This window comes from Pyrus communis, chromosome 11 (assembly GCF_963583255.1).
Source record: "Pyrus communis chromosome 11, drPyrComm1.1, whole genome shotgun sequence".
NCBI classification, from domain to species: domain Eukaryota; kingdom Viridiplantae; phylum Streptophyta; class Magnoliopsida; order Rosales; family Rosaceae; genus Pyrus; species Pyrus communis.
In genome coordinates, this window is record NC_084813.1 from 6129331 (window position 1) to 6155632 (window position 26302).

At 35.7% G+C, this 26302-nt stretch overlaps 2 protein-coding genes across 3 annotated transcripts; one reads left to right on the forward strand and one right to left on the reverse strand.

The window, feature by feature from the left end:
- The first annotated feature begins 17794 nt into the window (after positions 1 to 17794).
- On the forward strand, positions 17795 to 21878 carry LOC137708030 (formamidopyrimidine-DNA glycosylase). Of its 2 annotated transcripts, none has more exons than XM_068446993.1 (10): positions 17795 to 18090; positions 18221 to 18272; positions 18410 to 18467; positions 19349 to 19417; positions 19515 to 19640; positions 19822 to 19872; positions 20572 to 20649; positions 20757 to 20856; positions 21089 to 21123; positions 21260 to 21878. In XM_068446993.1, the coding sequence occupies exons 1-10, from the start codon at positions 17862 to 17864 to the stop codon at positions 21659 to 21661; spliced, it is 1200 nt and encodes a 399-aa protein (XP_068303094.1). In that variant the 5' UTR covers positions 17795 to 17861; the 3' UTR covers positions 21662 to 21878. The 2 variants fall into 2 exon arrangements, with proteins under 2 accessions (XP_068303094.1, XP_068303093.1); XM_068446992.1 differs by lacking the exon at positions 20757 to 20856 and adding an exon at positions 20911 to 21013 and having other exon boundaries at positions 17796 to 18090.
- Positions 21879 to 21976: 98 nt separating this feature from the next.
- LOC137708031 (uncharacterized) lies at positions 21977 to 26090 on the reverse strand. The gene is made up of 12 exons (XM_068446994.1): positions 25750 to 26090; positions 24960 to 25035; positions 24794 to 24879; positions 24377 to 24476; positions 24192 to 24268; positions 23897 to 24024; positions 23433 to 23504; positions 23050 to 23120; positions 22869 to 22944; positions 22423 to 22566; positions 22227 to 22333; positions 21977 to 22098 (listed from the first exon to the last, which is right to left on the reverse strand). Exons 1-11 carry the CDS (start codon positions 26056 to 26058, stop codon positions 22294 to 22296), a joined length of 1179 nt encoding a protein of 392 aa, XP_068303095.1. The 5' UTR covers positions 26059 to 26090; the 3' UTR covers positions 21977 to 22098; positions 22227 to 22293.
- Positions 26091 to 26302: the final 212 nt, after the last annotated feature.

Consider the following 26302-nt stretch of genomic DNA (forward strand, 5'->3'; position numbering starts at 1 on the left):
ATTATTCCTCTTTCATGCCTCCAAGCTCATAACTTCTTCCTTCCTTGATAATATGGTAGTATAATACCCATATAAAATATCGAGTCAAAATATGTAATACTACGTAACAACATCAGGTAAAAAATATATGCATAAAATAAGATAACAAGAAGAAATAGATATATAGAAATGTACGGTTAAAATACTTGTACAGAGTTGAAACTCGAAAATGGAAGTATCTCAATCAAAATTTGTAATGGTAAAAATACCCATATAAATAAAATAATGTAATAGAAAGATATTGCACGAAAAATCAAAACCCAAAATGAGAATGGACCTAGCCAAGCATTCGTCGTGTCACAAATTTTGAGAATGAGCATGTATGTCATGAGTCGAGTCCAAACTATCACTAATTAGCAAATGTTGCCATAGACGAGCTAACTGCTCACTTACTTAGCGAACCCAACAATTAAGTCGTCGATATTACAGTCTGCAGCCTGTAATGCTGATAACTCATTGTTGTGTTTCAATAAGCTAGTGAGAAGTTCCTAAGGATGCTAAAATATTGTTTTGCTCCTCATGTACGAATATGCCTAGATCGTCCGATTTATGCCTCAATCGCAATACCATATTATCCTAGAGCGCACCAATCTAGCTACTAGAAGTGTTTCAATGTCCATGATACCACAACAATAAGACCCTGCAGTGGAAATATACGTAGAGACGAACACGTATTGCAAAAAAAAAAAAAAAAAAAAAAAAAAAAACTTCCTACGCGATTAATCAATAGAGTTACTCTCCAAATCGAAGAGTATAAGATCTGAAAGCTTGAATTAGAGAAACCATATCTCTAACGACATCATTCGAATAACAATTGCAGTCTCAAGCCATACTTGAAAATTAACACCACAATCACCAAGCTCAAAACCTATATTCATACCTTCACCAAATCCATGTTGAACTACTGCTCAATCCTCAAAGTGGTTTGGAATTCTTCTTGGTAAGTCTGGTAAACTTGCGAAAAGATTATACTCCAATGATTCCTACTAGCATCAATATGAAAATGATGCACGCATCCGCTAAGTCAATCTATCGTGAATTTCTCACTAATTGAGCGAGAAACCATGTCGAGAATGCTAAAAGAACACTCAAGAACTTAAGGGTCAAAACAAGTCCATGAAATCTAGAGTACAAGATATCTGGATTGAATATACAATTTCTATATTTGAACCTGTGTAAATGTCTAACTTAATTCACGCTAGCAACGAAAGAATTAGAAGATAACTCAACTTGAACAATAGTTTAAGGAAGGTAGACGATTTGCTCGATAAAGTGCTGATTGGGTGATTCAATGACTGAGGGTCTAAACTGAAAGTTTCAACGTCTAAGTGGTATTCCTCGACAGTATGCCAACATTAGAAATGATATGGGGAACAGACGAGTGACTCAAATCAACTAAAATACCTTTAGTGCCAGGAGGTGAAACTAAGGGTACGAACATAGCTAATGTGGACTAAAATATCAAAGAGTCGGAAAATTTCAAAAATGAAGAACAATTCCATTGTCGTCTCGGGCCAAAAGTAGAAGGGTCGAATCTGAAAATTTGCTAACAAGGTTTCTTGATGATCGAAAAGTAACATCACAAAAATATTTGAGAGTTCCGCATAAGGTGGAAATAGAACTGACTAAAAAGCATTCGGTATCTATAAGCTTTTCTACTGCGGTTATCAGTAGCTATAGTTACACAATCGGGATGGTACACGATGGGCAATTGTAGACATTGACTCAATTCTTCCACTGCTGCTATTAGAAATTTAACCTATTTCAAATAAGGATGTATTCGAAAAGTCTAAGATTGGTAAAGATTCTGAATATACTTCTCCTCTGAGAAATGTCATCCGGTTTTTAAACGAAAGTGATAATTGTTGACTCTAAGTCATGAATAAGATGATTTATTTCGAACGGTTTTATCCATTGGAAAATATAAGCCATCATGCTGCCTCAGCACAGTCGAAACATCCAAAGAAAACTTCATCGAGGATTTCAGAATGATTAATGTCATCAAAAGATGTAAAGCAAAGGTAAGGTGAGACAACAGTTCAGTTGTCAGAAACTTTATTCATGATCAACATCACAACTAAACTAATTTTCCTCAATTGTAAGTGAGGAAAAACATTATAGTCGAAAAATCTCTTAACAATTGTCGATAAATCGACAAGACTAAGGATATCTCAAATCTCTCAACACTTTGTGAGAACTTCAACCTTCTTCCTTTGAACTCCTTCTTAGAAAAAAGAAAAAAAAAAAAAAGAATATCGTCTGTGAAGATCACGTCTCCCGAGATAAGTACCAATCTAAACAAAACTAAGGTTTGAGAAATTTGGTCTCATTGCTGAAGCAGATAAGAAAGTCGTTGAAAATACCACTATGAAGTCGTCAGGTTATGGAAGAAAACTCGAGTTACAAAGGGTGGGTCGGCTAGATCATCAGCTCGAAGTAGGAGATAACGGTTTTTAATCGTCACCCTAGGAATTTGTTAAAATCTGGGTATGATCCTAAGGTTCAAAGCTCCCTAGATAAGGGGCTTAGTTGAATAAATTCCTAATCGGTAAGCTTTAGTAACTAAGTTCTTCCAAACAATAAGAGTTGCTCGAAAAGACGCAAGGAGATTAGTGCAGTATAAGAAAATGAATAGATGATAATATCTCAGGTAAGACTTTGGAATATGACGCATGCATGTATGTCCTAAAAAAGTATCATAATGCTTCATTTCATTACGCCACACGCTAATATGTCTTCACCGCTTTCTTGATACTTAATTCACTCTAACTGTTAGATCCCACATCGCCCAGGGGAGTGGATCCTCTATGCCTTAAATGTACATGCCCACCTCCATATAGCACGAGACCTTTTGGGAACTCACTGGGAAGTTCTCGTGTGAGTTCCCATAAATAAAACCGTGAAGGCTTGGTCGGGGCCCAAAGTGGACAATATCGTGGTACGGCGGAGTCGAGCCTCGAATGTGGTGGAGCCCGGGTTAGGATGTGACACTAACAGTGAGAAATTAACTTGTACTTTGATTTTATGGTCTGCCAGTGGAATTGATCGAAAAGGTGGCTAGTCGGAGAGGTTATGTTTACCTAGATAGGTGATATGGTAAAAACAACTATGAGTTTATTGTCCTAATACAAAGCTTGCTCCTAACGTTTTGAGATTTAATTTCTTCGGTTTTAGTAGTCTATCACACCCTAATCGGAGTATTAACTTAAACTCTAATTAAGGCATGATTCACAATTTAATATGGAATAAAATATTTAAGAACAGATTAATCCATAGTTAAATAGTGAAGAAAGAAAAGAAAAAAAAAATTATTTAGAAGATATAAATCTGTTCAAACATAATTCACATTTATTCACCAAGAGATAATTCTCAAGTTTTACAAAATACACTTTACATAAATTTACATAAAGCTTCTTGTTCCTTATTCAAACAAAAGAGCAAACACCACCAAACTCTTTATTTTATTTCTATTTACACATATCATACATCAAGTAACATCTCTAGCACATGACTTAATTCTCTGGTTTCGAACCTGCACAAATTTAATTAGGGTGAGCATAAAGCTCAGTAGGGACATTATACCTCTCTCTCTCTCTCTCTCTCTCTCTCTCTCTCTCTCTCTATATATATATATATATATATATATATAATCATGAGTACATTATTTTTATGTAGTTAAAGCACATTAGAAAAATGATATGTATGAATGCACAAAGTTTCTCTCTTCAAACTCTATTAACCTGAACCCAAGCATCATATTCTCCTTTTGTTAGTGCTCTTGCCTAATTCCCTTTCGCCAGTCCCGTATTACCCTTAAATTATTGTGCACTTTGGGGCTAGCCTGAGACCTGGTACCTGCCAAGAATTAGGCTCAACTACACAAAAGCCTTCCTCATTGCCCAATTCCCTATCTCCTTCTCAAGAATCTCAACTCAAGGTAATCAGTTCATTGTTTAACAAATGAATGAAAAACATGTATATCAATCCATCCAAGTAATCATATAGGCAATGAGTTTATGAACCCAACTACATAGATAAATATCAATCAATATGTATTAATCAGATAATAAAAGAATAAATATTTATGAGGTTTCCCAAGCACACCCCTACCTGGTTCCAAAGCTACAACGTAAGTCCACATAACTGCCAAACTGATCAAGTATCTTGATCCAACTCGTGAGTTCCAAAAGAAAACTACTTCAGCTCTTAGCACACTTTCTCCTTCACTAGCCTTCTGAAACTATAAAGCTTTTTGCCTGGCATTTCTATTATTGTTGATTCTCAAGAGAACTAATAACTCTCTATTTATACAGATTTTTGTTTCATTTTAACTGGCTAAAAACTCGTACTTATCCCTAACAATTATGATACCTAACTCTAGACTCTTCACCACCTGCTTCTTAGACCTCCACCTCCTACTTCCATAGATTCCACTAGTTCTCCTGGAACTAACACTCAGGTGACACAAGCCACCAAGCCACATAAATTGAACACCTCCTGCTTGCTAGTAGTAAGAGGAGGATTTACTTGACTACCCACATGGTAACTAGATTGAGATGAAAATCCTAGCAAATGAAAATAACACACCTCCTAATTTCAAATTCCTACGTGGTGGTAAGAGAGACAGAAGCATGTATAACACAAGCTCAACGTACAGTCATAAGGAAACAAAAACAAACTTACCTCATGAATTACTTGTTGGCTACTCCAATTTGACTCTAGATAAGTATGGAATTAAGGACTCAATGACAAAAACTTATTTCTTGCTTATGAAATTCAAAGAGAGAAAAAGCTAGGGTTTATTTTCCCCTTTCCAAACTAAAGAAGATAAGGAGATTGTGAACTCCTTATTGGGGTTGTCGTCCAAAAGAAGGAAAAAAAATAAAAAAAAATAAAAAAATAAAAAAGTAATAACAAAATATTGTATTTGTCCCTTTTTTTTTAGATGTATAAAGTATATAATATATATATATATATATATATATATATATATAATGACACACCCCGACCGAGATCGGAGCGTGCTGGCCGTCACACCAAGGTGACGTAGCCATGTGCACGTGCGGAAGCTAATAAAGTAGTAATGTAAAAGTACGAATAATTAAAAACTAGCATACAAAGTACTAAAACAAGTGCTAGTAAGTGAGATACAATTTCAGAGCAGGTCTACAGCAGCCCAAAGGAAAAGTTGCGACAAAAATACACCCGAAGGTGACCCTACGCTGGTGAGTATCTGTCAGAAAAGCCGGAAGAATCCTCTGGGAAAACCACCGAAGCTGCTAATCAACTAGAACCTGGAGGGGCGCAAAACAAAAGCGTGAGTGGGCAAAAACAAATCTTTTGAAAACCATTTATAGAAATACTTTCTATCCCCTCGCCGTAAAACCTGTATACCTCCCAGAAAATAAACATATATACGTATGTATAGGTATGCCAAACATGCTCACAGGTATGTCAATCATGCTCGATAATATGCCATGCCGAAATCTCATAACGATATGCAAGTGCCCAGGTATAAACATATCAATATCATATAATCTGGCAGCCGGAGTCACCTAACGTGACCTGTACGGCTGCATCTAGAGCTCAAATCTCAATCTCAATGTCTGAACCTGCCCACGAGTCGGAACCACCTAAAGTGGTCTGTACGACAGGCCTGGGTGTAACATATATATACGCTCTAGTGCTATGATCACGTGAAGGCTGTGCGAATAATCGCGGGTCACCTACGAGTCGGAACCACCTAAAGTGGTTTGTACGACAGGACTGTGCACCTAACTTGGATCCAAGCTGAGCGTGTGGTGCGGGAGGTGAACATCACGTGAAGGACTGTGCCCTACTCTGGGCGGGAGCACTAACACCGGGGGTGCAGGTTATGATCTCTCTAATCATCTCAAACTACTGCTGAAAGTAAATATAAATACCACTTACCTGGCACTTACCTGTGCGTCCACAGCACCCAATATGCATATGTATAAATATATGCAACTACTAATATAACCATCAATGCACGAATAATGATGAAATAATGCATGGCATAAACTAATAAACATTTATTCAATTTCTGGGAAAATATAGTATATAGGTATATACGGAAAACAAAAGCCCACTCACTGATACGTGGAAGGGTCGTAGCCCCCCTGCCTCGCGTGACCACGCTCGTCCTCGGGGTACGTGTCACCTATATGCGAAATAACTATAAAAACGTTAACTTTAAAGCACATAACCAACTTCTCGTAAAAACTTCTCATACACTGCTCAAAATGGACAATTGAATATACCAACGTGCTCTACACACTCTCAGGATCACAACCATATTTTTAAAATAATTTTCCTCCGCCGCACGCGCCCCCACGCGCCGGCCACGCGCAGGCACGTGTGGCGCACACTGACGGCGTCAACTGACGCCGTTAGGAATATTCCGTCAGTTTTGACAGATTCCGTTAACGGCGTCAGGAATATTCCGTCAGAATTGACGGAATATTCCGTCTCCTTCTCCGGCGAGACTCCGGCGACATCGCCGGCGCCGGAAAACTGGAAAAATTTCAAACTTTGTTTTCTCACTCGATTCTCAACCATTTTTCACGATTCTTGGACCCAATTAAAGCCTTAGACTAGTAGAATCACGTTAGACCACTTTTAAAGGCTAAAAAATTACGCGATCATACCTGTCTCAAAGCTCAAAATTCGGCCAACTTCGAACCAGGCCTTCCCGACGTCCAAAATTGTCCAACGAGCTACTCCGATGCTCCTTAGGACCTCACTAATACACCTACGAGCTCAGAAATCCCAAAAACTCAATGCATAACTTTTGCATGAACAGTACTCGAATCGGCCATTGTCGAATCGACGTGAAAACGAAGGATTTCTCACCTGAAAATGGTATGGCTGTGCTCGCCTCGACCTCACGAGTTCAATGGTGTAGTTGGTTCCCTCAATCTGTGATGGTTTTGGTGGTTTTGGTGTTTGTCCGTATGTCGAAGGAAGAAGAAGAAGAAAAGGAGAGAGAGACACGGGACAGAGACAGAGGGAGAGGGAGAGTGTGACAGTGTGTGTGTGTGTGTAGCCCAACACCTGCCACAATACACAAAACAACCAACACACGTGACGAAAATGAACTAGGGGCAAATAAGTAATTTCACACGTGCGTTCTAATAATCACGGGACGGGATGTCACATATAATGAATAAAAAAAAATGAACCAATTTACATATTAGTCTAATTATATAGATTAGAGAGTTAAATCGAACACTTGCACTACTAACAAATTAAAAAAATTTTGGGTTCTCACATAGTCACTATTAATCAGTCTATTAGTCGAGCGCTAATTAATAGATTTATGACATTTTGATATTATTCGTTACCCTGAAACTGTGAACTGACATTCTGGTATAAAGGTATCATTCCCAGATACCAGCACCTATGTTTGGTATAAAAAATCATACCGCTTAAATACTGGTTGACAGTTCCAAGGTATCGAACAATATCATCAATTAGTAACGCCACTGTAGACGGGTTATAGGTTAGAACCCACTCAGGTGGATAGTTTAAGACGATTGGTAAGGAACTAATCTTGTAAGTTGGTTCCAGTTGTTTATAGGGAGAAATGACTTACTACTTCAGGGATTCCTACTAACCATAAGTATAACAACTTGTACATTTGCTTATGCTCGTCGAAAGGATGAGCATCTCACCAAAGAAATTCTGGAAACTAGTATTGATTGAAATATCCTAAGACTAGGGAAACAGAATTTGCTAACAATCCACCTTAGAACGGACTTAAATGAAAGTCGATCTTCCTTCAGAAGAACGGGAATGATCACTAGTACATTTGAAAAGATTAGAGCCATCAAGGACCAAAAGTGATTTTCACAAAATGTTCTTCCTTCGAGTGCTACCACTTTAGCACCACATCGTCCTATGAGACATTTTTAGAGTCTTGACAAAAGTAGACTTCGCAGGAATTCTAATAGGTGGTATTTTAACGGATACTGACAAGGAATCAAAACTATTTCGAATTTCCAATCTCGAAGGGTTTAATACTGATAGCTGGAGAACGGTGATGGACTTGGTTAGTAAAGTCTCTGATGATACACAGTTGCCGATACATTAGCCCTGCTTTAGGCCATTAACTTGCCTCAAATCTACATCTTTCCTTGGCAGAAAATCTCTTCGCTTTAAGTCCAAGGGCATTCACCAAAGTGATCTTCTAAAGTGTCAACAAGTCGACAAAACTGCTCAAAACTTAGGAAAAACTAACACATTTATCATATTCGACGAGGTGGCAAGATTCGGAAATTAGGCTCAAGAACCAAGAATGCTTACATCATGCGTGTGATGAACGCAATACTACCCAACTTATGCTCTGATACCAAACTGACACACCCCGATTCGGAGTTCTAGTGAACATTCCGGGTCGGGGTGTGTCAGTGTAAATGGTTAAGTAGTTAGTAGTTGGGAGGAGGATCAGTGGAGATTGAATCTTCACTAGTGTACATAAGTTTGATTGCTTTTTACCTCTGCAATAAATCGTCATTTGCAATTCGATTCAATGTTAATTAAAAAAAATAGAAAACTAAATTTTAATCCCTAAATAAGATGAAGTTTAAAAAAATGTCTTATACATTATTAAAAATTAATTTTAGTCCATACACTTTATTTAATGCCAGCATATGTATTCAATGTCTCTTTTTTATTTATAATTTTATGAATTTAAATTTTATGAAAATATTATAAATTTTAACTCTCATTGTGGTAAACATTTTATATAAGAAAATATTTTCGTAGAGATTTTTCGGTACACTTATGTTTTTGCATATTTTCGTATCTGGCACAAATTCATTGCAATATACGAACATTTCGGTACACTGGGTTAGTATAATATGTTTAGGTACGGATATTTTGGTACACTAGTTTAGTATAATATATTTAGGTACTGATATTTCGGTACACTAGTTTAATATCATATAGTTAGGTACGGAATTTTCGGTACACTTATGTTTTTACATATTTTCTTATGTGTCACTAATTCACTACAATATATTTAGATACGGGCATTTCAGTACACTAATTTAGTAAAATATATTATGATACAGACGTTTAGGTACACTAATTAGAGAAAGTTAAATAAAATTAATGAATTAAAATGTGTATTATAATAAATTTAAAATTTAATGTAATAACATTAAATAAGTTGTCTATTAAATATAAAAACAAAAATATAATATGAATTTGAATTAAGTACACATTAAGGGACTAAAATCAATATTTAATCAAACACTATATTTATTAAATTTTAATCTTCTTAAAGGATCAAAGTTCAAAAACCCCTAAAAAAAATTATAAAAGAATCGAAGTAAACTAAATTAATATTGAATGATTTGATTCGGTTTTCTTCGGGCCTAACCCAATTGTATATATATTTTTTTTTCTTTTGCATGTTTTCAACTTTGTTAGTCTAATTATAACAAAAAAAAAAAAATCTATAATTTGCTTCATATTTTCATTGAGCACATCAAACCATTATAAAATACAACATATTATTCAACTTCAAATTTAGTGATTAATATTAGTTATGAACCGCAGATTAGTAACTTTAAAGCTCTATCAACTTTCAAATTCAACATTTTTATTTATTTGCCACTTAGTATTACGGTCTAGTAATATTTCTCTTTATTTGTAAGTGAGAGATCTTATGTTCAAATATTTTCACCAAATGCGAATTTGAACTACATTATTGTTAGTCCATTATGAGGCTTAGCTCACCCTTCTCTTTCTTAGTATAGATACTATAGTTTGTTAAAAAAAAAAAATTTGTTTTTTTGCCTAAATCTCTATCTAGTTATTAGCCAATAAAAAGACTGCACCTGTAAAATAAATAAATATAATATGTAACTGGTCGTTCCGATGCATTTTAGGTCGATTTACTAAAGATCAAAACCATAGGTAAACCAGTTCATTAGGGTTTGGTCGATTGTGGACCATTTTACTTTTTTTTTTTCTTTTCTTTTTGATCAACACCAAACTAAAGTGGCCACTACAGTTTGGATTGTTCGGTTTAGTCGATTCAACTCCCATAGATGATGAGTTCGAAATCGATAATCAATTATAGTGGATCCATTTGAAAAAAAAAGAAAAAAAAACTATTAATAAAGGGAGTTCATTCACTCACATCAAAATTTGCATATTTTTTAGGGTTCTTTAGATATAAGCCTATGCACCACTTATTTTCTTGACAAAAACCTATCTCGTTTTAAACACCCAAATAAAACCCAAATTTGAAATAAACTACCATGTAAACAAATAAATACCTATTATTTTCAAAATATTTATAATTGTGCCACAACACCCTAATTATGTTGATGAATTTAATTATCCACCATAATTATGGCAAATAAGTGCTTTATTATTACAAAAGTATCTATCTTATAATTGTCTTGCCATCAGCTATTCCATTTCTTATATTTGTTTGACAATCATTGTAGGTAAATTATTTTGCATGTATACATTAGGCACATTTCGTTATTATTATATTTGTGTGAAATAAATTACCTATATTTTTTAAGTAGAATATAGGTAATTAATTAACTTTGAATCAATTAGCTAAAAACATCATTTTATTTTGTAGGTAAATAATTTTGCATGTATTATTACATATACTAGGCACATTTGTTATTATTATTTTTTTTCCAAAAGCGTAGAATATTATTAGATACGAATTGAAATGTTTACATCATAAGCCAAAGTATTAAACAACCACTCCGGTTCAAAACAATCCCACATATGATATCCCCCCACATGCATGACATGATTAGCCACCAAATGCGCAACCCCATTACATGATTGAAGGGTGAAAAGAAATTCAACTGAACTCAATTGTTGCTTAATATATTGAATGTCCCATAAAACACCTTCCATAACAGCCTCCGGTTGAAGTACACCTATGAGCATGTCCACCGAAACCTTAGAATCGGTTTCAAGTTGAATAGTCCCAAAACCTCTCTCCACACAAGCCACCAAAGTTGAACAGTCCCAAGTTGAACAAGCACATTTGTTATTATTATGTGTTATTTGCAATCAATCAACATTCATTTATTTTGTAGGTAATTTACAAAAGTATCTACTTTATACTTGTCTTACCATCATCTGTTCCATTTCTTATATTTGTTTAACAATCATTGTAGGTAAATTATTTTGCATGTATACATTAGGCACACTTTGTTATTATTATATCTGTGTGAAATAAATTACCTATATTTTAAAGTAGAATATAGGTAATTAATTAACTTTGAATCAATTGGCTAAAAACATCCTTTTATTTTGTAGGTAAATTATTTTGCATGTATTATTACATATACTAGGCACATTTGTTATTATTATGTGTTGTTTGCAATCAATCAACATTCATTTATTCTGTAGGTAAATTATTTTGCATGTATTATTACATATGTTAGGCACATTTTTATATTATTATATACATGTGTATGCAAATAACTTAATTAACTTTTGAATCAAACAATATTTATTTATTTATTTTGTAGGTAAATTATTTTGCATGTATTGTTTTACTTGGAAGTTATATTGTTATTTTATATATGTAAAATATTGGTAATTTTGAATAAAATAACATTTGTATATTTGTGAAAAATACTAATTTACCTGTTACAATTATTTGAAAAGGAAAAAAAATGCTCATGTTTACATAAATGTGAAAACAACTATATAAGGAATAAAAACTCTAATATCATGTAATTTTTGTTATTAATATGCATTGAAATCATGACACTAAAATTTTTCTTTTCCAAATCTGCATAAGCATTTCAAAACGTTTAATTGAATGAAATAATATAAAATAAATGTAGATAACAACTAATAGACCCAAAGCCAATGATATTAGGGGTAATTTAGACATGCAAAAATACCAATTTTGCCAAGTCATGCTTAATTATGGATATTGCTTAGTTGGAGCTTAATCATTGGATTTTTATTAGAAAATTTTACAATTGTGGGTTTTAGTCAATGAAAATTGAATTCCAAGGGGTATACACATAGTTTCAGTATTTTTTATTTTATTTTCAGTCAGATACCTTTGCAAATTGAACGAGACCATGTCTACCGTATTGAAAAAAAAAATGAACTTCTATCATAAAATTAATTGATAATATAGATAAGACTTAATTTCTTATAAGCTATTGCAAAGTTTGGTGCTTGTCGAATATGAAACACTACCTTTCACATCTCCAATTACCATTAAAGTATTTATTGACATTTGATTTTTGAACAAGAAACGTGTGATGCATTTATCATTAAAAAAAACCTAGAAACATGTGATACATGTTAACGTTAGGAGTGGTGCCTGTTTACATAAATGTCCCGTTCGATGCATGTGATACATGTTTTTATTTAATTGTTAGTCCTCGAATGTTATGAATGCTCGACATAAAAAGAAAAAAGAAAACTAATAAAAAGAGTTTTTAAAATTTTAGTTTTAATAAAAAATAATGTTATAAGTTTTGGTTAGTGATTAGTACAAGGCCCATATTAAAGTAGTCCAACTAAAAATGGCCCAATTATAATAAATTATGATTTGTCGATTTTACCCCTAACTTTTTTAGGTTGAGTTCCAGATTTTCGTTGTTAATAGAGTTCATCGTTGTTTTGCAGACCTTCTTCTTTTTCTTTGAAACAAAAATATAGATCCTCATGCTATTTAATTTATATTTTGTATTATTTTGTTGAAATGTGATCGTCGTTATTATTCCTAATGTATTCGAAATATTGTTTTTTAATTTTTCTTCTTCAGTGGAGTTCATCGTTTATTTCTCCAAAAAATAAATTTGAGATCTGCATGCTATTCAATAATAACGACAAGTCACTATTTCTGGACTGTAAAAATAAACTGTCTCTGGATTTTAAGTAACACTGTTTCTGGAATCTAAGTCACTGTTTCTGGAACCTAAGTTACTGTTTTTAGAATCTAAGTTACTGTTTCTAGATCCAAATGAAATATACACATTGTTTCTTGAATGTAAGCTAGAAAAGAAATAGTGAAATTTACTGTATTTGGATTCAAAGCAAATTAAGCATCATGTTTCTTAAATATAATCAACTTATGCATGAAAGAAAAGAAATAATCAAAGGTTAAAACATAGACCGTTTCTGGAATTTAAGTCACTGTTTCTGGATTTTGGTTATTTTCTTTCCAGATACAGTGTTTGTTTGTGCACAGACAAAACAAACATTGTATCTAATTTTTTTTTCCAGAAACAATGTTATGTTTTGGGTTCTCCAGAAACAGTTTTATGTTTTGGTTCTTTTTTCTGCCTAGTTCAACAGTTAAGGGATGAGTGACTCGACAAACTGCACCAAGTGGTAAACCAAGAAAACAGAAATTTCAAGTCTAACCTCACAGTTCCGGGAGTCGAAACAATTTCATGCTAAAAAAGTCAACAAACAAACCCCAGTCAATAGGTAGAAGAAAAAGTCCTCTATAATAAAGGATCTATTGTCCTCTATAGATGTGTCCATCCTATGATTCTACAATCCAACCCCTCAACGAAGTATCCCACATTTCTTCTTTCAAATTCCAAATTCCAAATCATGCGTGTTTGGTTTGGGCGATGAGCCTCTAGAATCTCCGCCATGGCCAAACCCAAAGCTCCGAGGCGAACGATCAACTCCCATACCGTCAAACCCATTAACAAAACCGTCAGAAAAAGTCAACAAACAAACCGTGCGGTGCTCGAGGCATAAGACGTAAGGGAGTTGATGTCCAAACCAACATGGTTGTCATCAGGATCCTGGAACTCTTGGTTTTCGAAGACATCAAACTCGACACCAAAGATGTTGTTGTTGGGGTCGCCGTTGTTGGAGAAGTTGAAAAAACCCAAGTGCTGCGTGGAGCTTGCACCGCTTAAGCTAGAGAAGGGTGAGAAGATGATGGTTTTTTGTTAAACTTTGAGCCCTTTTGGTTAAATAACATTTTGGGATGGTTTTTGGTTAAATATTTGTTGGCCCAAGCCCTTTTCATTAAAGCTCCCAAAAGAAAATCGTATGTGGCGCTTGGCACACAGTCCCACATTTTTGCACAGTCAAGCGCTATGTCACATTTTAACGGAGTCACTCATGCTAATCAAAGTATGAATCTGGAAGTAAAACATAACTTTAGGTATAAAAGTGAGGTAAAATAAAAATAAAAAAAACAAAAAAAAAACTAAGGGTATCAAAGTGAAAATTTCATAATAATGGACAGTAGTAAAGTGAGAATTAGTGAGCTAAGATACTGTCACGTTATCAATTAACAGAAAAGTTAACAAAGTGGCAGAAAAATATGAAAATCAAACGAAAAAGTAAGTGCAATGAAATGCAATTTTGGCAAAATTTGAGGACAGTAAAGTAGAAATTACCTTTTTTGTTTTTTTAACAAATGGTGCTATCTATACTAAGAGAAAATAGACGAGCTCAGCTAGGGCTAGAATTTTGAACCCGACCTGTTAACCCGACCCAACCCGACACGTTAAAATTAGTATTTGGGTAAGTGCTTAATGGGTTAGGTTGTTAACGGGTCAACCCGTTAGTCAGCCGTTAAGTAACTGGTCATTTTGGGTCAACCCGCGAAACCCGTTAACACAAGTTAAGAAGAACTTTTGTGTAATTTCATAGTTGGAATAGAAAACCTAGCTCTCTCTGTTCTCTCATGTTCGAACCCGAACTGAGTGGCTACCGTTCTCTCCCTCATGTTCTTCCTCAGAGTTGGCTGCCGTTCACTAAGTTCTGCCACCCTCTCTCCAGTAAGTTCTGATTCCCTTTCACCTCTTCTTCCATGGTGATTACTTTTCATTTTTGCAGATTATATTTTTCGTCTAATTTTCTCAGTTTTTGCTTGAGCTTGGTTTAAGGTGGTACTCTTTAGATGAGCTTCGAATTAATTTGGAATTAGTTTATTTGTGTTTGATGATTTCGATTGCGATTGTGCTTTTGTTGTGCAAATGGTGCTTTCTATGTGTGATTGTGCTTTTGTTCTCTTCCTTCGCAAGTTAGATAGAGAGAGATCTTCCCACTTCTCCATCCCATCACACACTCGATTCATACACACACACACACGCACACACACACATACATACGTTATTCTTCTATCATGGGTTTGATGGCAATTGAGGAGAAGCAGGCGGCGGCCAAGCCCTTTGACGAATTGGGTTTTGATTAAAAGACGTGTTCTGTTTTCGCATTGAGAGGGGGAAAAAAGGTCATTGCTTTTCTCTTTTGCTTTCCCTTTTTAGTTCCTTTATTTATTGATTATTGTTTAGAAATGTATGAAATTTTTGGAAGTGTTAGTGCTATATTTCTGTGAAGTCAATCATTAATTCACTCTAGCTTGAGAGGTGTTCATACACGGGTGTTCCTTACTTTTTAACCCATTTTCTCATACTTATTGTTATTTATCGTTGGTTTTCGTTTAATGCAAATGGATAATGATGAAGAGAACACTGAGGTTATGGACATGTCAACATTCAATCTAACAAATACACAAGGTACAACAAGTGCACCAAGTCCTTCAAAGAGAAAGGCTAAAGGTATACGAGTAGGTAAGATACGTTAAAAGAGATCCCGTGTTTGGACTTTGTTTGAAGTGATTCTTGATAATATTGGTCAAAGTATAGTTTGATCCTTGCCGTTGCAGTGATTCTTGATCCTCGCTATAAATTGGAATTTGTAGAGTGGGGTTATAACAAGCTTTATGGTAAGGATTCCAGAGAGTTGAAGGATGTTAGTGGCACATTGTTTTCACTCTATGGTCATTACATAGAACAGTTCTCTCATCTTCTTGTATCCAACCCAATCAATCAAACTCCTACTCAAATAAAAGTTGGAGACAAACTTTTTGAGGTAGTATTTATATTTGTTATTCATGTTTTTATACTTTTTATATGCATCTTTATATTGTTCGTTGACGTCATTGTTTCTATTTTGTTTTTATATGTAGGAATTTGATAATATTTACCAAGATGGGTCAACTTCAAATGAAAAAACTGAATTACATCTATATTTTGAAGATAAGAGACTTGATAGAAAACAAGAGTTGGATATTCTTTCATGGTGGAAACTGGAGCAATTTCGTTATCCTATACTTTCTCGTATGGCTTCTGATGTGTTAACAATTCTCATCTCAACTGTTACCTCGGAATTAGCATTTAGTATTAGTGGTAGGGTGCTTGATCAATATCGAAGTTCTTTGTTGCCTGAAACCGTTCAAATCTCGCTATGTACTAGAGACTGGTTTTTTGGCAAATGAGGTAAATTTTATGTTACTTTGTATTTGTTTTCTTACATAATAGATTATAATTGTTTTCCTTTTTTAACTTTTATGTTTAGCTTTAGAGAAAGAGGTGTTGACTTGGAAGAACTCACTGAAGAAATTTTTGACATGAACCTTAACGAAAACTCGGGACAATGCTCCAATAGTATTAGTCTTGATTAAGCATGGTATGTATTTTCACTTGTTCTTTTAAAGATATTTTCTGTGATGTTTAATAATTAGGATGGATTGTGCAAGAGTAATGTCTGATTTTGTATACTTGCTCATTGCTCTTGATTTTGTGGTTGTGTTGCAGATTTTTGGGTGTTTGATATGTAAATTCTTCCTTGAAATAGTGATGTAATTGGGTGGTACATCTTGGTGATGTTGAATACGGCATTGCCCCATGATGTATAGCTATGTTTCACATTTTGTAAAACCCTTATGGAGTTCTATTAATTAGTTGATTTGGAAGCTTGTAGTTTGATATATATATATATATATATATATATATATATAATACATCTTGCTGATATATATACCTCAGTTATGAGACTCAACTGCTGAACATAATTTTTACCGAGATATATTCTGAATAGTTGAGTAGTAACTCTGGGGCTCGATACCAACGAGGTACAACATATTCTGTCATGAAATCTGTCTCTGATGTAGTTCTTGCTAGCCCAAAGTCACAAATCTTAAGGTCACAATTTGCATTGAGAAGCAGGTTACTCGGTTTCAGGTCGCAATGCAAAACATTTGCAGGGTGTATGTACTTCAATCCCCGTAAATATATATATATATATATATATATATATATATAATGTTTGTAATTTTGGGTAAAAGATGTGTAATTTGTATTGGAATGCAAAATGTAAAAAAAAAAAAAACAAAAAAAAAAAATTGTTAACGGGTGAAACGGGTGACTTATTAGGCTTAACGGGTTAGTTTCGGATGATCCGTTAGTTTAACGGGTTGGATTCGGATGACCAGTTAAATTAACGGGTCAGATTTCCAATAAACCCGACCCGTTTACAAACCTAAACTCAACCTTACAATGAACTCACTTTAAGACCCTAGGCCGTCGCACTCGCCATACCGGTGAGGGTCGACTGTGTTCATGTCACGAGAGGGATTCTTTCACGGTACATTGGTATATGAGATGCATGAAGATAAGAAGAGAACGCAAAAAAGGATATGTTAGAGTATGAGATGCACCTGTACTTTAAAGACTAGATTGAAATTATATAAATTCAACCGTCCAATATCACATACAACCATGCACAGGAGAATTTTTGTTACAAGAGTAGCAGGTTGATCTACTGAATCTCAACCGTTGATTCACAAATCATCAGCGCACAACCTAAAATTTGCACATCACCCGTTCATCTTACAGACACTCCCTGTACCATCTACAGTAGATCCCACCTTCTCCATTTGACTCCTCCCCAAAACCCCAATACACCATTTTCCTGACTCACTCCACTCTTAACCCTCAACCAAAAAGCGCGCGAACAGCAGCGGCGAAATGCCGGAGCTACCGGAGGTGGAGGCGGCTCGGAGGGCCGTAGAGGAACACTGCGTAGGGAAGAAGATAAGGAAAGCACGCATCGCCGACGACTCCAAAGTCATCGATGGAGTCTCACGCGCGGACTTCGAGGCCTCTCTCTTGGGAAAGATCATCGTCTCCGCCCACCGCAAGGGCAAGAATATGTGGCTCTGCCTCGACTCTCCTCCCTTTCCTTCTTTCCAATTCGGTGCCGTTTCAATACCCGCTGTCGCCATTTTTGTCACAATTGCTAATTTGCTATTATTATTATTAGTATGACAATGTGCATAGAAATTGATGGATTTGTGGTATTTTGTGGTTGCATGTTTGTGTTTCAGGAATGGCGGGTGCTGTATATATTAAAGGGGTCGCTGTCACGAAATATAAGAGGTAATGGGTTTTGGCCATGGAGTTAAATTCAAATTAAAAGACTGATTTTTGGGTAGCATTTGGGGTTAGGATTGACCCCAAATGTAAGGTTCATCGTAAGAATTGAGATGTTTGAATTCCGATTCAATTGGTTGCAGGTCTGCTGTAAAGGACACTGATGAGTGGCCTTCCAAGTATTCCAAGTTCTTTGTTGAAGTAAGAATTGATATTCCAGAGACCCCAATAGCCAACAGTGGTGGTTTATTTTTTTTCCGTATGTGTGCTTCATTGGTAATTGGTAATGATTTAATTAAAAGGAGATTTTTAAATGACTGATGCTGTGGGGGTTCTGTGAGTGTGAGTCGATAAGTGTTTAGTTGTTTTTGGTTTTAGCTGGAAAGGTAATCAAATGAGAGACAATCAAATGTCTGCATTGTAATATAGCTTTGACACCAGGTTTTTGGTTTCTTTTGGTTTCTGAGATACTGTTGAATACTTTGACTAAGATAACAGTCACTGCCAGTATCTTCTTTGAGGACCTTTTCAATGCATAATTATCTCGTATGTGAATGTGGAAGAAGCGAAAAAGTAGTGAGGAATTAGCTCATTCATCGTGTAAGAGTTGAATGAATGAGAATATCTGTGTATTATATATTCTGGAAAATAACGCGAAAAAGTGGTGAGGAATTAGCTCATTCATCATGTAAAAGTTGAATGAATGAGAATATCTGTGTATTATATATTCTGGAAAATAACAACGGTACTTGTGTGATTTAGAGCATTTGGTAAAGGAAATAGTTTATGTGAAACTTCGTGTATTTTCATGACCAAGTTTCACTTGAGTTGCAGTTACTTCATTTGTACAGTAATTTGAGCCAATAAACTCACAAATATATATTTTTCCTTTATAGTTTGATTCTTATCCCACTGACAAACAAAGTGGGGTTAGTAATGGCTGACACATTTCATTGTACTGATTATAAACATTTATATGAAGAAACTAGCTTCATGGATTTGCTTGATGTATTTTTCTTTAAATCATAAAAGATGGGTCATCGAGTGTGTATTTCTTTATGACATCCATATACTATGCGCAGTTGGATGATGGTCTGGAGTTCTCTTTCACTGACAAGAGGCGATTTGCTAGAGTCCGCTTGCTGAAAGATGTATATAACATCCTCCTCTATTCTGTAAAGTTTTCATGTTTTCTCTGCTTTAAGCTTTAAGCTAACACTTCGGTGAACTTACAAAATGTTGGTACAGCCAACTTCTGTGCCCCCCATATCTGAGCTTGGGCCCGATGCTCTCTTGGAGCCTATGACAGTGGATGAACTTTTTGAATGCTTCAGCAAGAAGAAAATTGCGATTAAGACCCTGTTGCTTGATCAGGTAGTTACAGCTTTTATCATTTTTATTGAGCATGTTAAGTTACGATCTTATTTTCCTGGAGTACAAATCAAAGAGTCTACAATTGTATAGTTAAATGGGTAACTATTTATACAATGCTTTATTACATGTTTATGGTATATGCAATAACTTTTTTCCCCCTGTTGTTTTTACGTGTTTGCAGAGTGTTATTTCAGGAATTGGCAATTGGGTTGCTGATGAAGTACTCTACCAAGTCAGTCTAGTCTTTATACTTGAACGGTATCATTAATATTAATCCCATTTAATGGAGTATGGACCTCGTAACATGATGAGATAGGAATATTGGATGTACGACTTGCAATACTTAAGAAAAATACAGTTTCACTGATCTATCTCCTGTATCTGTAGATAAGAGCACATAATTTATATGGGTTTTTTATTTCTGGAGAATAGATATACTGGTGTCCTAGATTTAATAGGGATCTAGGATAATGGATTCTTTTTATGTTCATTTAACATTTGATGCATAGAATTTATGATAAGTTGGCAAATCCAAGCTTTTTGTGTTGTCTCTAGCAACGACATGTCCAAATGCAACCTAAGATGATTTGATCATATTTAATGATTATGGAAAATTGCAATTTCCAAGAGGGATATTATGTGGTAGGTTAGCCAACCTTCAGAATCTAAAATTAATTCAAAATTAATTCTGGTTGTGACAGAGAGAGGGCATGCAATTCGTTGAGCTCCACTAGCTAGGGTGTATTTGTGCAATCCAATTCTTTGTCATGGGAATTGGAACTATACTCAATTAAATTCATTTTATAGAAGGATCTTCTAACTTATGTCTGGTCTTGATCCTTAAATCTAGAAGCTCTTAGTTATTACTGGTTTTATTTTGTAGGTCTAGATTGTCTGATGATGGAGTAAATGCTTATTTGATTTCTTGCAGGCAAGAATTCATCCGGAGCAAGGTGCTGCGAGCCTGTCGAAAGAAAATTGTGCAGCTTTACACAAGAGCATCAAAGAGGTGAGAGGTTTAAGTTTTTAATTGAGTCTCTGCTAGTATCATTTAGTCTTTTTTCTTTTCCTTTTCTGGGAGTTAAATATGCAAATATAGAGGATGAATACCTGTAGGTTATTGAATATGCGGTTCGAGTTGATGCTGAGTCTATCCACTTTCCCTGTGAATGGTTGTTTCATTTTCGGTGGGGCAAAAAGCCTGGAAAAGTTGATGGTAAGAAACTGGTGATATATACTGGTCATTTTGACAAAATAATTTATTGTACAGGTCCTTGAAAAATCCCTTGAAGTTGGAGCAGATAGTAGTCAATTTCCTAGTGATTGGATTTTTCATTCCCGTGAAAAGAAGCCTGGAAAGGCTTTTGTTGATGGTTTGGTTCCTGACCCTTGTGTGATTCTTTGTTAAAGACTAACATTGGATTAATTGATATTTTCCTGTAATGCAGGGAAGAAAATTGAGTTTATCACGGTTGGTAGCAGGGTATGTCATTCTAAAGAGTCCTCTTCTATTGTTTTTTTTTAAGGAATGTCCTATTCTATTGTTCTTCTGGCTATTTTGGAGTATTTTATTTTCAATGGGTTCCAAAAAAATTTTCCTTTCGGTTTTGTATTTCTAGACTTCAGCATTTGTACCAGAGCTTCAGAAGTTAAGTGGACCGCAAGCTTCCAAAGCAGCAAGTAAACAAGCTAACAAGAAAAAGGGGCGTGGTGATGTTGTTAATGATGATGTTGATGAAGCAGCAAGTGATGAAGAAGCCAATGAAAATGAAAAATCGAATAAGGGGAGGAAGCCTAAAGGTCAAGGTAAGAGGGCGTCAGCAAAAAGAAAATCAAAAGAGGGTGATGATGAAGACAAGGACAGTGATGATGATGCTGACGACGATGATGACCATCAGGATGAAGATCAAAAGAAGAAATCAAGAAAAGGTGTCAATAGTAAGCAATCCAAGGCAGAGAAGACATCAAAGGCAAAGGTGCAGACCAGTCAAAGTGGTAAGAAGCTGAAGAAAGGAAAATAGGTAGCTACTGAGCAGGGATGCGCAGACCAGTCGTTTTTGGAAGAACGAAATGATGGGCGTACGAGTGCATTCAGTTTCTATTTTCGCAACTCTAGTTAGTAGTAGTCATTTTGTCACGAAACTGGTCGATGCTAATTATGTGGTTGTATTACTGACTTCCGTCATGTATTCTATGCTCAACTGTAGTTTTAAATATACATTCCCGGCATTCCTTGCACCGAAAAGAGTGGTTTTCCTCTAACGAGGTTCAGTTGCGTCACGGTATAGGCAGACAATCGGAGTAAAAAGTTTACAATATGGACATATCATATACACAACCAGAAAAAGTAGGTATTTACACATGAATTTCCAAGGCAACTCTGGCAGGATATTCTTTTGCACTTTCATCAAATCCTCTTAGAACACATAGCCATTGTTATCGTTCACAACTTCTTCCCCTGCTTTTGGAAATTGAAAATGAATCAAGCATTCCAACGGCGAAATCATGACTTCAATCCGCAGGACTAGTGAGCTCATTGATAGAATTATAGGTCAGTGATATTTCTAGGGGGAGAGATTTTCTTACCTTGAAACGTTTGACTTGGAAGATGATGCCGATTTCCAGATTAAACATGGATTCGAGCATTGAACCTTTAAAAGAATACTCGTAGAGCAGTAACAACTCTCTCGGGCCTGTTATATGTTTTTCAATACTCGGTTAAGAAAAATGAAGGCAGAAAAGCGTTGCAAAGCACGAGAGTTCTATACGAGAAGTCATTTACCAATCCTCCTGTGGCATATGCCCGGCACCTTCTATCAACTTAAGCTGGACCGAAGTAGGGTTTGCTTTCTGAAACTCTTCTGCTATAGACTGAGGGAGATACTTGTCTGAAATCCCCCATACAACCAGAGTCGGCGTATCCCATCTGAAGTCCAGAAGCCATTATTTAGTCAATCATCAGCCAAAAGTAAAACAAATGATTAGAAACATGAACAGTCTGAATGAATTTAGCTCATGCATTCGATGTCTTGTACAATTTCTTAGCCCGCACACCCTGTGTCGCAGAACTCTTTACACTTCTTGACAAGCAGATGGATGCATAAGAAGTGCAAATTTTTAAGTATAGTGTCAGCCTTGTTCACTATTTTTTTTGTTCCTTCCTCAAAGGCAAAAGACTATAAACCAGAACCAACAAAAAATCGAGAAGATAACGCTGTAATGATATACCTTCCAGATGCAAACCCAGATGATATTTGGCTTAATATACCATTGAAATCGGCTTTCCTTGTAGTTTCAAGTAACGCTGGAACATCGATAAAACTTAGTTTAAGAGGTTAAGATAATATTACTACTGCTGATTTCTACAAAATGTTAGCATTAGGTCCTTTAGAAGAATTAGATTACAAACCAAATCCAGGTCCACTGCTTGAAAGATATGGTAATCGATACACATCAGCCTTTTCGAGCTTCAACACATAACTGTTGAAAGAAGAGACACTTTTGTCAGAGCTACGCCTATGTCAACGGTGATTTCTTCTTATTTGTTGTAGAAAAAGTTTCAATACAGCTATTGCAATGTTGATATGTTGAAGGCGAATGCGCAGTACACATTTTTTAGTACGTCACATGCCTTTTGCATTAGCTATGCTTCAGATAATGTTTTTCTAGACCATGTAAAATATGCAAAGGTTAAAGCTTATGTCTGACATCTCAATCCATTTAACACTCCCTAACACCAAGTACTAGCATGATACGAGAAAGACAAGTGATTGTGGAGAACTAGATACGTACGCGCTACCTGCTTCAATGAAGCGCTCGGCCATAACTGCATTCTGGCATGTAAATTCACCTAAAAAAGGGAATCTGAAGAGAATCAAAAGAAAATAGGAGTGAAAATACAGAAACATAGATCATTCAATGAGACTTCGAAATTAACTGTCGTATGTCAGATAAGCTCGAAAATAGAAAATGTGCAAATGTTCAATCTGAGCCTTCATTGTAATGCAATAAATAATAGAGCTTTTTAACCATTCAGGTTTTCTATTTGAATGTGGCCCTAGCGTTTGGTTAAGCATGCCTTTCTCTTGAAAGATTTATATACAGAAAATCATATGATTAACTTGAATTTGAGGATAATGTAGGAACTATAACCAGTTTTTTGAGCTTGATGGAAGAAACAGTTGTTCAGTACAAAAATCTTTTTGAGTGGAAAACCCGACATCTTATACTATATATTTCAAGTAAGAATATCAAACCTTAATTGCTTAAACAGTCCAGGAACGGGAGATGAAACTGTCAGTGGAGTGTTTAGAATTGCAAGCTTTGATATTCTGCTCGGGTTCTTTAATGCCCATGTCAGTCCATATGAACCTACAAGAAATCCCTTCAAGGAGAGGACGAAAGCATGTGAGAAACATAATTTAATTGCAAAATAAACTATAGGATTGATTCAACTATAGCTTGACCAGACTTGACTAAAATCTTTTGAACCAAGAACATCTTTCATCACGAACACCGTCCAAATAGCTTGTCTTCTACAAGTGTTCAAACCTGAACGACTAGATAGAAAGGAGATTTGACGCGGAGCTTATCCAGTAATTTGTCAAATTCCTTGTGGAACTCCTCTTCTGCAGTGGAAAGATCGATCTTAAACCAAAAGAAAAGCAATGTCTTTTCCCCCGAAAAACAAAAGAACAAACGTATGAGAGGATAAATCTTCTATTATAAGAATGCACCTTTGTAATCAAAGTCATCATATCCAGCCTGTGGCTTGTCACTGAAACCAAATCCTAGCCAATCTGGTGCTAAGCAGTGGAAGCCGAAGTCTTCTGACAGCTACTCAAGATTAAGGTAACGATTATCAAATTTAGCAGCAGTCAGTTGACATCGAAGGCACAATAAGGATTCAAATTACATGACCATGAGATTCAAGTTAACGTATTTCAAGATCGATATGTCAGAGCGTGTAGGTGGTCTGAAGATTACCAAGGATTAACAACTCTGTAGTTTCATGTACTAAGCATGTAACTGTATTTGAAAAGTGATATCCCTGAGCATCGTAATTGCTTAGCTTTTTGTCCTAAGCTTTTACGATAAGCAAAAAACAGCAGTGAATAACATCCAATCCAAACCAAAACAAAATTCAGCTAGACCTGTGACATGACACTTCTGTAGCTGTAAGACTGCGTGGGAGCACCGTGAAGAAAGACAACTGTTCCACGTTCGCTCTCAGCTGATCCTGCAAAGTAAAAAAATCTTGTAAAGTGACAAAGAGCAGAAAGAGAATTTTAACTAATGTCGCAATTGAAATATTTTTACCAGTTTCTCTCACAAACCATACATACTCCCCTGCTCTGAAGTATTTACCATATTCCTTCCCCTTGTCTTCTATCCTCTAGATTTAAAAACAAGAAATTAAATGTCTCAACGATGATATAATAACAACATTAAGAAAAAAGTTAAGAGTACACTTCAAGATGAGTAGAAATTTAAGGACTCCAGTCACGATGAAATTGCAATTGCATACTCTTTCATGGTGCATTAATGGTCAACCAAAATCCAATTTTGAGCTTTCAACTTTCGATCAAGCTACGAGTGATTCCAAAATAAACATTTCCTCAACTACAGTCCACATTTAAGACCTTGTGTAGTTCCTTGATAAAGTGCAGAAGATTAATAGCATCTATTGTAATCACACGAGTCTGACTGAAAGTTCAATAAATATAAATTTTAACCAATTCTTCATGTGATTGAACGATGAAATCGATATCCATGTTTTATAGACCATCATGCAAACACTTGCAACAGTAGCTTGTGAAGGAAGTTGTTCCACTCCAAAAACCAATTGGCAATAGGCGGAGTGGCACATCTCCTCGTAAGCACATGCAAGGTCACTAAACTTTCTGATGTCGGACAACATTCCAACATCCTCACAGTACAATTGTCCCAAAATGACACTATTTTAATTGAAACACACTTGATGAATTGACAATATAACAAAATATACTCATCAAAATCCACCAAGAAAAAACCAGAACAAAGTAAATAATAACAAGGAATTCCAGACTTGGAAACTGAAAACAGTGAATTAAGTAAGAGCAGAGCTTACATAAAGCATTTGGCCAACATTGCCAGACTCTGCAGGGCTCTCACTGATCTGAATGGCACTACGGCTTGATGGGTTATCGGTGACAAAGCCAAAGGGGTTGAAAGCCGGTGAGTCTGAGTCTGAGTCTGAGTCTTTCTCTGTGTCCTTGGTTTTTTCTTGGTCTGCAGCACTGGCTGTGACTCTTGCTCTTCTCCTACTGCTTGTAAAAAGGCGGATGTGGGATTTGGGTTTAGGAGAGTTGTGTACGGCGGAGAGAGGAGAAGAAGAGGCTGGGAGGTTGAAGGGCAGAGAGAGCAGAGCCGAAGCCATTCTCACTAGTTGTGGCTGTTGGAGCTTGGAAGTTGAGAACCAACGGTTTTGAATCAATAGATTAATACATTAGACACCACTTTGGTCTTTTGCCACGTTTGACTATACTCATCTTCATTTTTGGTGAGTGGTGACCAATATTTTGCTATTTTTGTGATTCTTTCTTGAAGAAATGTTAATGGACACTCTCAAAAGCGAGACTTTTTATGGGCTTTCTGTCACCTCACAACTTGATGTCAATTCT